A 15,181-nucleotide genomic window follows, 5' to 3' on the forward strand; every position below is an offset into this window, starting at 1 on the left:
ACCCCGCCTCGATCCAGAGGGAGAGGCAGGTAACAAATAAAATTATTATTATTATTATTATTAGGAGTAGGTTTCAAATTTTTTTTAATTGAAAATGTGGGGGTGGCGGAGTAAACACAATAAAATGGTGAGGACAAAAAGGAATTGTCAGAATAATTCAAATGGTGGATTTTTTATAGTCTCAATTAAACACAGCTGTCCTATGTTGTAGCAGGATGATTCTTTCTTTCTTTCTTTCAAAGTTGAACATCCCAATATGTTTCAAGCATTAGCTTCGGGCTAATGCAAAGAATGACTTCAGAAAAGCTCCACAACCTAGAAGCATGCCTTCTCGAAAGAAACGACCCAAATGGCCAAGTACATTATTACTGAAAGATTTTATACCTGTGCTTCCATCAAATCCTCCCACAGCATACAGAAGCCCATTTAATACAGCAGCTCCCAAAGTACTTCTTCTGTCTTGCATATTAGCGACAGTCGTCCACTGGTTCTTCACTGGATCATATGAATCCACTGTTCGAACCCTCAAGGATCCATTGAAGCCACCAACAGCAAAGACAAGGCCATTCATATAAACCACACCTGAAAGAGAGGATGTTCTACCTCACCATCTATATTTAAGATTTCGGTCTCTACAAACCGTATTTTAAAAACCTAAGAGCTGTCATTCATACATTATGTCAATCCATCTTTCTTCAGAGGAAGCTGTTGACATGGATTGAAATATTATCAACAATATTTATGGAGATATTAGGCAAACTTTTCAATTGAAGAAGAGATGTAGCTACCTGCTCTGCATCTTCTGGAAGGCAGCTCAGCAACTTGGTGCCAACGCTCTTCTTTAAAATCATAACACTCCACACTGCGGATAGCTTTCGGTGCTTGTCCTCCAACCACCACCATCAGCTTCAAAGGAAGCAATATCCAGTAAGTAACCTAACTGCTTATCCACATGAATGGAAGCAATAAACCCCCATAACTTAAAAGTTATCATTTCTTACATAAACAACCAACATGATAAAGAAAATACAGACCACCTGCCATTCTATGTCTCAAAGAGACATCGCTATCACTGCTGCAAAATGGGACAGGTGTGAGTGGTTCAAGTCAGGCATTGTCATCCAGTTGCAGATATGAATATGTTGTGGCCATACCTGTTGACCTCACCAAATGGCAAAAGGTGATGGAGGAGGAAGTTCTTGAGAGTCGTCTTCTTTAATTTCTTGTATTTCTCTTTTATTTTGAGACTACTTTTCTCGAGATTCTCAGGAGTTCCATCACCAGAATCCCCAAGGAAAAGCTGAAGTTGCATCCTTCCACTCTCATATAAACATCACCTGGCTCAGTTTCCTGGCTCAGTTATTTGGGGGCAGGAGAGAGAAGAGTCTCTCCATGGTTTGTAAGACTATTATTATAGGGTTTGAGGTTAAGGCAACTGACTGTCCATGTGCATGATACATGTGGCACCAAACACATCTAAAACATTTGACTGCTCTAGATCTTGTATCTAAATTTACTTACTCTAAACAGACCCAGAAGTCTCTCTTTTGAACAATCACAAACATATTTATTTATTTATTCATTTAAATGCAGGTCTTAGCCATCATTCCAATATGTCAGTTACCAAATGGTTTCCAAGTTTTCCTGGACAACAGCTAGAACCCTACTAATGAATACCTCCAAATTCAAGTAGTAAAAGCTAGAACACTACTGATGACATCCAGAAAGCATGACATCCAGAAATAAGGAGCATGCTCTAGATCAGGGTTGTAAGTTCTGAGGCCCGGGGACCAAATCTGGCCCACCTGGAGTCTCAATGAGGGTCTCAGAGATTCCCAAAATGGCCATGCTCCCTTCCCATGGCTCCACCCACTTTCTCCCAACCACCAATTGTTTGGTGGCTTCCAGGCTTTTGCTCAGTTTCCCCCCTAATTCTCAACACTGAAATGCCTTTCCTAAAGTTTAGTTACTGGTAGTAAGAGCTTTAAGCTGCAACTTGCTGGTAGAATCATAGAATAGCAGAGTTGGAAGGGGCCTATAAGGCCATCGAGTCCAACCCCCTGCTCAATGCAGGAATCCACCTTAAAGCATACCTGACAGATGGTAGCCCAGCTGCATCTTGAATGCCTCTTATGTAGGGGAGCCAACTTATAGACTTTGCCTCTTTTGCCTCACCCATCACTTGAAAGTGCTGTACTCTGAAAGCGTCTCCGAAGTGGAATTCAGCCCTTGGGCTGAAAGAGGTTCAACACCCCTGCTCTAGATTTTGTGTCTAAATTCACGGAATCATCAAAACAGTACAGGACCCACGAGGGTGCAGCTGGATAGTGGCATACCTCTTTCTCTGGTTTAATGATTTCATGGTGTCATTTTGATACCTTAAATTATTCTAAAGTGACAGAATTTTTTTAAAATAAAAAGGCCACATGATTTCATCCACATATTTCATTGCTCCTGCATGTTTTAACTTTTCCTCACAGAATACAGTGAATAGAATACAAAAGAGAAGCAAGCAAGCCAACCAACCGTGATGGGACTTACTTTGGGAAGAGAGGCAGGTGTTCTTAGCCTTGTCCGTGCGGTCTTCATCAGAGCTCTTTGCTTAAGTGGCAACAAGTGGTACTTCATCGCTTCAATGAGATAATCCTTGCAAGCACTGCTGTTTTTAACAAGTTCCTCCTCTTCGACTCTCTGGACAATAGACATACAGACACGGTTTCAGCAAGTTCTACTAAATAAGTGCACAGTGACCAATCTAATCAGTTGGAGTGTCCAGCTCCTATTTCAATATTAGTCTTCAGCCAGATCTCTTGCATTTGTTCAATAAGAAATGTAAACACAATGTTTTCCAAAAAATCAGAAGAAATGAAGGCAAACAAATTCAAGGAGATAGGCTGACAAGCTAGATATCAGGAGACAGAAATATTACAGAAGTCATGCCCTGGCAAAAACGTAAAGCAAAATGATTAACTATACCTATTTTTATCTATTTTTAAGTACCCTTTGGAATTATGTTCTATAAGACTACAGATATTGCCATGCAAATAATTTTTCAGGATAACTTATTCGAACAAGGAAAACAAAACTAGAAAAATGAATATTGTTAATTTGTTAAAATGCTTTAAAATGCTCCAAGTATTTCTAAACTATATGAATATATTTGCTTTTGGAGACACCAACAACAAATATATTAAACTCTTCAACAAAAAGGAAAACCAACATACCAATACACAATAAACCAAGGTGTTTTATTCTAGTATTGCTGCCAATTCAGACCCTCTTAGCAAAAGCTCTTTGAGGTACACCACTTTGAAGTTGGGGTTTTTGCTAGTGAGGTTGATAAAAGTTATTTCTCCAAATTAAGAGCACTCTATCCTTCCCACTATTAAATATTTTTAAAGAATCATGTTCACCGCACAGCACAACAGAAACAAGAACAAAACAGATTATGTTTTAAAATGGCATCACCAGATATACTGATGACTGAAGTACACTAGTACAGTTTTACAAGAAAAACTGCTCATAGGTAAGCAATTGCCTTTCCTTAATGGCATAGGTTTTATTCCTCCTATGGTTATTAGTCTACCCATTTACAATGCAGTTCTTTATCTTACAGAACCACAGGTCAGCGAGAGAGTGTGTGAAATGCTTACTTTTTACTTACCTGAACCAAATACTCTCGGGAGAGCAATGGTAGGCGAACATGTTCCATCACTCGTGCCATAAGCTCTTGTCTCACATCTTTGTCATGGTTCACCCACGATATCACTGCTTCAAAAACCTTCCACAAAATAAGGAACACTTAAAGTTTTGCACATTTTCTATTTGGGCAGGTTCACACATTACTCCCTTAATGAGTCCTACTCTGCCAGTTCTGGGATTTAGAATGGAGATGCTTCCACCATGGGCCAGTGCAAGAATGGAAGCTAGAGAGGCAGAGGAAATGCAGCCTTTTAAAGGCAACTCTGGAAATGAGTTAGAGAGGACACCACAACAAAACAGCTTTGCCCCTGAGCAGCTCATTATAGGCAGTAGCTGCTCTCCCCTATGCAAACGTATGTCAAGAGTGAGATACAAGATGAGGTAATAGCAAGGGCTTCAAAGCACTCTGCAGCTGCTAATAGAAGCAGATGGAACTTAAGATACTTGTGTGCTCCCTCATTAAAAGGGTGACATGTGATGTGGTCCATACTCCCAGGACAGGCAGAAATCTGTGTAAACCATTGTACCCACCACAATTTGTAGAGCTTTCACAAGTTATACCTTTACCTTAAAGATGAAAGGGATGGACTCATAAGACATTATTCACAATGCCACCCCTGTACATGGCTATTCAGAAGTAAGCCCTACTGGGTTCAGGTAAGAGTGTGTAGGACTGCAGCCTCACATAACTTAACCAGAGCATGTAATTACATAATGACTTGGTTCAGACAACACAATAACCAACCGTGGTTTAAATGGTCAACAGCTGGTTATTTAATCCATTGTGGAGTTGTTTGGAGAGAGTTTTTCAACCAATGGTTGGTTATTTGGCTGAAATAACCAACGCAAATAACCAATGCTGTACAAAGTTGGCTATTTGAACTACCATTGGTTATCATGTTGATTGGAGGGCACCAATGGTTATTTCCTTGACACCCGTTGGTTATTTTTTTCAGCTACAGAGTCACAAGGCACGAGCGGTCAAAGCGGTGGCTACCACTCCAGTCTAGCTGGCAGGATAGATTTTTGGCATCAATGGCTGATGGGGACTAAGGGGCTGAGAGAGGGTGGAGGATGAGTGTGTCAACTCAGTGTGGACAATTAGTCAACTCAATGCTGACCCTAATCCACACCACAGTAGATAATTATGTTGTGTGGGGAGTACCCCCGAGATAAACAATTGTTAAGTTGATTATTACCCCACTGCTGTCTGAATGCAGCCAACATCATGGTTTCTATAGCAGCTATTTATTAGGCCAACAAGCCTTGAGATCTAGCTAATGTGACCCAACTGCACACTTGGTCTTAAAATAAGGATGTCAGCTTGAATTAGCTTAACTTATAAATCAATGAAGGGGGGAGGATTTTAATAAATGGAGCTGTAAATTAAGGACATGCTTTTTTGGGGTTGAAGACAGATTTTTCTCTCTTCTAAGCATGGTATCTTTGTTGGATCCTGGAATGGATCTTGGTTATGTTTTCCATTGCTTTGTTAATTGCTGAGGATCTGGAAGAACAGAAGACTCAGCAGAAACTTAAAGGTCAACTCTACACCTGGACATTGAGTGTCATAATTGAATAATTGTCTAACTGATTGTCTTCAATTAAGGGTTGCAAGGAGTTGCATCATTGTACAGGTTGTCTATAAAAGTAAATGTGTTTTCATGTTCACTTTACTTCCATGTCCCTTACCCAACTTGATGTGAGCTGTATTGACTGACCGTTTGTAAGTATTTGTATCTGTACTGCCATAACTAAATTATATATTTATTTGCCAGTAAAATGTTTATTTTAACCTACATAAATCTCTGCCTTAATTAACGTCTTTGCTGACTTGGCTGAGAACCGCTGCAATCTCTGCTAGTCTCTGGAAGGCCCAGACAGAGACTTAACATAAAAGGTTATGTGCCAGAAACCCAGTCTGTGCCATAACTAATCAGCTTCTAAAGCCATAACTCAACAATCTTTGGTTTAGTAAATTACGAGTTTTTACACTACTATCTCCAAAAGGTATATATACTGAGATTTTGATAATATATGAAGGCATTAATTTTTCATTGATTAAATATTTGCCTATTAGTTAATTAATAATTGCAACAGCTTTAACTATTGACAGTCCTAACGAGAACCGGAGCATGGACACTAATTTAAAAATCTCGAAGTATGAATAAAGCAATTTTCTAGTATGGGAATTTTAATTTCATACCATTCATGGGTTTGACACACAAGATGATAAACTGGTATGTTTCTTACACACTAAAATTATTAATTATGAGTTGCTTTTGCAAAAAATATTTTAATGTAATTTTGTTGACTTTATCAACGCAGACAAGCAATCTCTCTGGCCAAGCACCACTATTCCTTTCCAGAAAGCCAAGCAAATGCACTTCCAAATGTGTTTGCTAAAAGGCATCAATTCTTTTACAGCACAATTCTATCATATATACTCAAAAGTAGGTCCCACTAGATTTAATGGCACTTTCATCCAGGTAAGCATGTGCAGGATTTCACCATTATTTATTTACTACATTTCTATACAGCCCATTAGCCAAAACACCTTAGGTGGTTCCTATTCGTGCAATGGAATCAACAACAACAACAAAAAATCTAGGAAGTTAGCTCCATATATATGGAGATCTGCAAAAGATATTGCAAAGTATTTTCTCATCCTAATAGGAATAGTCTTGTTCAGGATCTCCAATGAGCTGGCCATGCCTTCTGTAGGCCATTCCATCCCTTGCTCCAGTGTTGTGTTTCTCCTTTCCAACTGAGAGTTGATGTTCTGTTGCTAAATGAGCATACTGAGTCCTCAATGAATGTAACTACCATACTAAACGTTATCTGCAGTCTAGGTGGACGCTTTGTAAAAGTTCAGTTCAGCTTTCAGTTAGGGTACTGAAAATCTGCTGAGGATTTAATTAAAGGATAAGTGTCACCCAGCTCTAAAAGCAAGCCAAGATGTGGGCTGATAGAACCAATCAGTGCCAAGTCTAAGAGTCAGATTGTGATTGTGCAATAAAGTGTCAGCCCTTACTGAGGGAGGAAACCCACACACGACCTGGGCATGTGGCAAAACAAAACAATCACAACAGCTTCTCCATATGCTTAAACTCAGCACATGGTTTGCTTAGCCTACATCTTAACCCACACTCAGTGTCATATGATCTTGCTTTGGGTGCTTAGGTGTACGCCATCTCTGCATACTATTTCCCCCACTTTAGGTAGGGTGCATTTACCTTCTAATCCATTTATCCATGTTCTGGAAATCTCCAGATTGGACAACTGCAAAGTGTTGTACATGGGGATCTCTTAGAAAATGTAGCTTCTAAGATATTAACAAGGACCATTGCTGGGAACACATTTCACCCATATTGAAGGGAATACTGTCAGTTTCTGAGCCCAATCAAAGTGCTGATGCTAACCTAGAGAGCCTACACAACTTTGAACCTAGGGTACCAAAGGACTGTCTGCTTCCACATCAACTGGCCCGTGTACTACAATAATCTTTGGAGGCCCTTCTCCAGATGCCTCCACCATCTGTGGTGAGGAGGTAGCGACCAGGGAAAGGGCCTCCTCTGTTATACCACCCCAATTATGGAACTGACTCTATTCCATCGGGAGGCTCACCTAGTGCCTACATTAACGTCTTTCTGGTGCCAGATATTTCTAGAGCTTTTACTATCTGAAAGCACAGTCTCCTATTTTATTGTGGCTTTCATTCTGTAATTATTTCATGGTGTTTTTTTTAAATTATATCTTTCTAATTGTAAACCACCCTGAATCAAATAAATAAATAAATAAATAAATTTGAGAGGGTTTTGGGGTTCCACCTATTAGCTTCTGCTCATTTCTGCTGCTATGATTAATCCTTGAGCAAAGACTCACCATCTTTATTGCATTCTTAGCCTGATTCCACTGTTGCCTTTTATCCCCTCCTTCATCCTCCCCTATCTCTTCTCCTCCTCTTGCTTTCCATTTCCCCTGCCTTTATTTTTCTTAAAAGAAAAAAAACCCTGTCTGGACTGGTAGTGTTTTATTATTGACATTGTTAGTTTGTTGGGTGGGTTAGTGTGGGGTTCTGAGGAGAGCTGTAAGGGCATGTGTTTGTGTTGTTGTTACAAACCCGGTGTTTTGTTTGGAAACTATAATGTTAATATTAAAAAAAAACTGCTTATACTTCGCATTTAAAGTAGGGTTTGGCATACTGATCAGTTGACCAGTCAAATACTGTCATTGACCACCTATTATTTGACTGGTTAAATATTCCAAGAATGTCACTGGGGGCTCATTTCATTACAGTGTCATTTGTCAGTGAGAGTGTGAGGTAGGTAAGGCTGAGTGTCAGTGGCAGGTCCAAAGTCATCCACTGGGCTTCATGGCCAAGTGGGGACTAGAACCCAGGTCTCCCATGTCCCAGTCCAACACTCTAACCACTAAAAAATGGATGGTAAAGACGGTCATTTTTTCCATTATCATTTTAATGTCACTCTTATTTTATTGTTTTTTGCTCCTAGGTATTATTTGACATTTTAATGTTTTTATTTAACTTCACCCTGGGTTCCTAGTAGGTGGAGGATACGATTTATAAATCTAATTAATAAAGAAATTAAATAAAGAAATGAGTGAGTGAACAAGCAAAAAAACCACATTTCCCCGTGTTGTTTTTACTGTTAGGGTTCAGTAGGACTAAATCAATGGACATGTGAATGACTGTTCCATCATAAATGATTTGGCGTCACAATCCATCAAATTGCTTCCAAATTAGGGAGAAGTTATCTTACCTTTTCTTCAGATGCTATTTTTAGTTTGTCACTGGATATTAAGCTGCACACTTGTTCTACACCAAGGTTCAGAAATTCCTCACCAAGTACGACCTCAGTAAAGTGCTGCTCTGTTTCAAAGGGGGGAAATATTTAAACTCACACACTACTAAAATGTAAGCCGCAATAAGAAAGCTATTTCATGTTTATATTGATTCACTAAATAAACAATTAGATTTCACTCCAGCTGCTATCAATACTTGCTGGAGCACAGACTTCATGTATATGAAGCAGGTTACAATAAAAAATAAAGATTAACACATATATCTAAATAAAGAATAACAAATACTAAAATGAAGCACTAAAACATCTGTAAAACAATATATAACTAACCATTTAAAAGGAGAACTAGCAATTCTTTAAAAACAGCTGACTACATATTAATAAATAGCTGAAGTAAACGTTTTCAGGGCACCATATAAAAACAGAAAGAGCAGAAGGCTGGGAGATCTACACAGCTAGAGTATTCCACCATCTTAAATTTGGGATCACTGCCTCAATTTCTCTATTTGTATTGTTCAGGAATGTCCTGAAGCTTATATAGCCAAATGGTACCAGCCACACACACAGGAGGGAAGGATCAGATTTGTACACCAAAAAAAATGGATTAAAAAATCAGAACCAAAACCCCCCAGTGAGGAGAAAGCATGCTCAGTTGCCAGTAGACTGCTGACTGATTGACAATAGCAGGGTTTGGGGAGACAAAGATAAGTGGATGGGAGAAGAAATGGAAACCTGGCGCCAGGTTAAGACTTTCCTCTTTGCCCAGGCATATGGCGGCACATCTTAATCACCCACATGTTTAGTTTTTTAAACGGTTTTTAATGCTTTGTGTGTGTATGTTTCTGTGTTTTAGAATTTAAAATTTTGTATACTCGTTTTTATCTTAATTTTAGAATTCTGTAAACCACCCAGAGAGCCCTGGCTATGGTAGAGGTATATAAGTGTAATCAATCAATCAATAAATAGAGCATCCTGGAAAAAGGCACGGCTGACAAAAAGAATGGAACACTAAAAAAAGAAGCATTATACACAGAAACAATGGTCTTGTCTACACCAAGCAGGATATTCCATTGTGAAAGCGATATGAAAGGGGTATATAAAAGGCAGGAGCCACACTACTGCTTTATAGTGGTACTGAAGTGCACTGAGAACTGTTGGGACCCATGACACAGCTACACCAAGCAAGATCTAACACTATGAACGTGGTATGAAAGCAGTACATAGTATGTGTCACGGGCCCCAACAGTTGTCAGTGCACTTCAGTACCACTATAAAGCAGTAGTGTGGCTCCTGCCTTTTATATACCCCTTTCATATCGCTTTCACAATGGAATATCCTGCTTGGTGTAGATGAACCCAATCCGTTACTAAGTCAATAGTTTCTGGGGGACCAAACTTTTAAGCAATGATGATATTCAAACACAGTAGTGGTGCTTCTCTCTCACACACACACATTCTTACACAGTGTATTCCCTCAGGTTCCCCAGGAAATAGTATAAGGCATCTGAAGAGACAATGCTATGATCAGCCACCTGTTCAGAATTTAGCTGGTTGCCTAGGAGATCTTGCTGATAGTTTGATATATCTGCTTTTGTAAGGAAAGAAGCACAGCTAAATAAATTATACTAAATAATGAATTTAAACTGATGATACAGGGTGCATTTCAGCCTCCTAAGTCTACAGATGCTGGCTGGGTCCTGAAACTGGAGGGTGGGGGTGCTCACACAGGGCCTAAAGCCAGGATATAGTTTAGTGCTGTTAGCAATGAGGAAGTGAGTGCACCCAATTTCACATTTTGACCTGCTTCGCATTTCACAACCAATTAATTAACCCATGGTTAATGAGAGCCAGTGTGGTGTAGTGGCTAGAGTGTCAAATTGGGAGTCAGGAGATCCAGTTTCTAGTCCCCACTCAGCCATGGAAGCTGACTGGGTGACTTTGGGCCAGTCACAGACTTTCAGCCCAACCTACTTCACAGGCCTGTCGGTATGAGGATAAAAATGGAGAGGAGGATTATGTACACTGCCTAGGGTTCCTTGGAGGGAAAAGGTGGGATATAAATGTAATAAAGAAATAAATGGTTGATTGGGGCTGCTTGGGAGTAAGCAATTGTGCAGTTTCTCACTGCTCACCCCTTCCGGTTTGCATCTGGTTCAAAAAACAAGCTGGGAATGCCCCATTCCTGAATTTTTTGGCATGACAGGTGAAAAAGAAATCTCCTGTCACTTCTCCATATCTCCGCTCTTCAAACTATTGCCCCATTTCCTGGGATAATGGTCTGTGTAAAGGAATGAGGAGTAGAGATGTAATGGAAGACATCTTTCCCCATCTCTATTTCATCCAATCTGCTGCTGGGTGGGATGTGGAGGGAGCAGGTCAACAGGAAGACGTCCAGGGAGGCCACTCTCCATCTTGGCTGTTAAAAGACCAATCACCAATCCTTGAGGGGCCAGGTTCTCTCTTTAATATGTCAATATTTACCCTGTTGCAACAAGTCTAATTTAGGCAGAGCCACGCCTGGTTACCGAGATCTCATTCACTCTCTTCCCAGTCTCACAAGAGGTTGCTGTCTTGATTTCTAGTAGATCAAGGGGAGGTCTTGGCCTCCCCTTGATTTCTAGCAAGGGGAGGTCTTGGCCAAAGAAATAGGGTCCAAGAGATCTAATTCATAGACTCAATCTCAAGGTGAAAAGTGTAGTACAGAAAAGCACCCATCTAGCAAGAGCAGCTTTGGAAGCAGAATAAAGGTCTAGCCCTGCTAAAAGATATTCTCTCACACACTCTCAAATACACATGTATACACATACACACACAAATGCATAGACACACACACACACGATAGCGACAGACCAATTTACTATAGAAATCCAGGAGATAAATAAAAAGAGAAACAAGCTTCAAATATTATGTTGAGAGAGATGTCCGATCCTACTGTTCTACTTTTCAAGTGACTGATGTCTCCTAAGGGGTGATTATACTGTTCAGCACTGCTTTCTCGATAATACCCTCAAGTGACATAAACAGAAGATGTATTACGGAGTACCAGAACAAAACAGCTTAACGGTATAAAATTCCTACTACAAAAAGGGAGAAGATCAAGGTCAAAACTGTCTTCCCCATAATATCTGAGTGCCTTTTGGAGTAGGAGAAGAATCTGCTCTTTGGCAACAAGGCAGTCACGCGATCTTTCTATCATATATCCCATAAATCTATTAAAGATTTATCTCATTGGTAACAATGTATTGTTGTAATCCAAGTCTCATGACTCCATTTAGGAGGCAAGCAGAAGGACTAAAGTCAGCAAAGGAGACTCAAATATCTCATCTGTTTTACTTGTGTATTTAAGTAACACGTGTGAGAATAAAAACCATAGTAACAAAGCTAAAATAGCATAGCAACAGAAGCTATTGCTTTTTAAAAAAAACAGCCATAAGTGTTTGATTTGATGAAATGCTTGGATTTAAAGACTTTTTCAGGGATTTAAAGAATATTTAGAAAAATACTATATTTATAGGTATGTCACTGTCGATGAAAGACACCTCCAGAACAAAATATTACCATAAGTATTAAGTGGTTGCCATAAGTGGTAAGAATGTAGCCAATGTATGATGAGCTTTAAGGTGCTATTGAGATTTGATGCACCCACAGTTTATTAAAGTAGGTAAGATTTGATTGAAGTGATAGAGGTTTTGCAGCCATAGCCAATACAGAATGGAAAAGATGCCTGTAATTGAGATTCATTATTCCCATTTGCCCTCTTGCTGTCCTCCCCGACCCTGTTCTTTTATATTCAAAAATGAACACAGTTCATAGGCAGAAATTTATATCCATCCTGATCCACAGGATAAGGCAGGCTATAAGGGAGGAATTACACACAAATTAAAATGAGTATAATTTGTAATACCCCACAATAATGACCCAAAAATGGTCTCTTAAGATTCGACAATAAAGTCTAGATGTCCACGCTAGTTTGATTTGTGCAAGCATTGTGTATTGGATCAAAGGGAGCAACTGGAACTGCAGACTGGGAATACTTCAACAAATGTTCGGATTGTGGCACATGTTTGAGGACAGTTTCTCAAAGTAGTTGGAAGTGTCCACAATGTAGTCAAATACTAAACGAGCCACTTCAGCCTTTGCAGATCTAATGAGAAAGTTATCATGTTAACCACTCTCATGAAATCAGCACAAGAGCCAGTGTGGTGTTCTGGTTAATGTGTTGAATTGCTCATTTGATGTGCAAACTGCTGACTCAATTTTTATGTAAACGAAGGATACCTTCAAATTTCTCCTGCAATTCCTTCCAGACCAGAAATACAGCCCCCGCTGCCGAAGGGCCCTTTTTGTACTTAAGATTCTCAAAGAGAATCAAAACAAGGGCAACAAAACTAAAGCCCCATGAAGAACTAATCCTTTCTCTATGCATTCATCTCAAAAGCAAAACATGTGCCACGGCATTGGGTCAATTCAGAAAGGTCAGGAATATGCTGGTACTTGCATGCTCCATGTTCCCCTTACGCATGCCAATTCCCCCCATTACTTCTGGCTCTGTGGTAGCCACAGTTTCCCACAACATCCAAATCAGGCAAACTATGATGACCACTTATGGTCTGAAGTGGAGCTCTGGTTTGGGGGCAAGGGACATGATTAGCAGTAATTGAAATTAGCTCAGTTCAGGTGTCATGGCCAACGACTGTCTTCTTCCTGATTCATGGAAATCAGCACGCATGACAATTTGACCACTATGCTTGAGTTGAGCCATTGCTGTCATCCACCCTCACAGAACTAGGGGTTTTCCAAAAGCTCACTTGTGTACCCTATTGAACAGATTACTGATGTGAACATCTAGATGAAAAGAGAAGCTGGATGAATTTCATTTTTACCCTCTTGGCCCAAAATAAAAAGGTTGAAACCGTTGTGCAATATCTTCTCAAAGGAAGGATATTGCTACCCGCCAACACCAAATCCTTAACTTAAAACACTACAAACCCTTTACCAATGAAAGTATGGCTGTCTTTGAATACATGAGATTAAAGACAGTAAACCAGAAAACATGTAAAAGAGTTTTTGGCTCTTTTATGTTTGATAAAATAACTGTTGAAATACTGGCCTTTTAAATGGACAGTATTAGAAACGGGTTCACATAACTAATTCACACAAAAATTAATGAAGATCATGTAAGCCTTTAGAAGTGGAAGTGTAGTGAAAATTCATAGTAACACAGATGTGCATTCTTCCAACACAAACGCTGACTTGACAAGGTTAAAGTCATTCTTGCTTTTCCATAGCTATTAAAGTAACTATTGTTACTATAGTTGACCAAATCCCGGCTTTCTGTCTATAATTACTACATTAATGGGAAATCCTTGGTGCTTGGTTGCCTGAATGCAAAGATTTGATATGGGTGCCTGTCACTTTAGCGTGTTTTCAGTACTGATTTTGAAATCTATTCCGTTTCCCAGATGCTTCGTTTTTTCTCATGCCTACAAAATGTCAGGACAGTCAGTTTTAGGACTTCTCTCTTTCCCAACATTGTGGCTGAAGTTCCATTTTTGTACCCCCCAACCTTAAAAGGCTACCACATTAGACAGCAATACCACAGTCCGACCAAATTATTTTTAGAATTGGTGTCGCACTTGCCTGCATATATGTTGGCTTTGTTCAGAAGGTCTGTGCATGCATGAATGTCAGCAAAAGCACGAATACCCAAACAGTTGACAGGATGGAGCTGGGTTTCCAGAAAATCACAGCAACTCTTCTTTACATCCTGCAACTGCAACAAACTAGCTGCCGGGAGAAGTACCTACAATAACCAAAACTATGTGAGTTCATGCAGTCAGGGTTACTATCAACAAAAAAAGAGGGGGAAACCCCCTCAAAACTAATGAGAAGTATGAGAATTTACCGAGAGGCTATGACTGATGGAGGTCTGCATTATAAAGTCACCTCCTTGCTTTACTAGAGTTTTGTGAAACTTGCTATTAGCCGATCTATTCTGGAGAAGTTATTTTACAAACTGACATCTTTATTCATGTTATGCTTTCTTGTTAATATGCCTCATTAGCTTTATAATCTAGTTTAGCTGCCAAGAAATGTATTACTGCAGAAAAGCAGTTACTCATCTGGCCACTTAAACTAGAGGTTGCATTCAGATGATCAAATCCTGGCTTATTAAGCCAAGATATGTACAGACTTTGTGCACCTTCATACAGTCCCTTTGCTGTCATTTCACTTCTCCCTTAGTGTGAGCAGGAAAACAATCCAGAAACCTGGCTTCCTGTTATGTTAGAACTGTGAAACAACGGTTAATGGCTTCCAAACAAGCCAAGATTCAGAACCCACCTTTAAACTATGGGTCCAAATCCTGGTTTGTTTGGTAACCATCAGCCATAATTTCCCAGCACATACAAAAGCTTCACTAGTCTTCCATGACTGCAAGTTACTACTGGATGGAGACAACCCTACATCAATCTCAAACATACCATTCACTGTACCATTACACATCTTTCAGATAACCCATGAGATAGAAAAGATTTGATAACAGAATTATTTTGCAGAAATTTTGAGCTTGGTTAGAAAATGGCAATTTGATCTTAGAAAATTCAAAGCCTGGTTTTCTTTCATTGTGATTTACGTTTTATTGGACTGGAAATCATG

General features: G+C 39.5%; 1 protein-coding gene across 1 annotated transcript in view; it reads right to left on the minus strand.

Annotated features, from left to right (window-relative positions):
* Positions 1-15,181, minus strand: part of KLHL2 (kelch like family member 2) — a 62,173-nt gene that overhangs the window by 21,953 nt on the left and 25,039 nt on the right. Inside the window, exons 5-10 of the mRNA XM_063136387.1 lie at positions 14,165-14,327; positions 8,484-8,593; positions 3,665-3,781; positions 2,542-2,691; positions 789-906; positions 385-582 (exon numbers count right to left, since the gene is read on the minus strand). Of these exons, the coding sequence (XP_062992457.1) occupies positions 385-582; positions 789-906; positions 2,542-2,691; positions 3,665-3,781; positions 8,484-8,593; positions 14,165-14,327 (856 nt within the window). The remainder of the gene's footprint in view (positions 1-384; positions 583-788; positions 907-2,541; positions 2,692-3,664; positions 3,782-8,483; positions 8,594-14,164; positions 14,328-15,181) is intronic.

The sequence above is a fragment of the Elgaria multicarinata genome, chromosome 10 (assembly GCF_023053635.1).
Source record: "Elgaria multicarinata webbii isolate HBS135686 ecotype San Diego chromosome 10, rElgMul1.1.pri, whole genome shotgun sequence".
NCBI classification, from domain to species: Eukaryota; Metazoa; Chordata; class Lepidosauria; order Squamata; family Anguidae; genus Elgaria; species Elgaria multicarinata.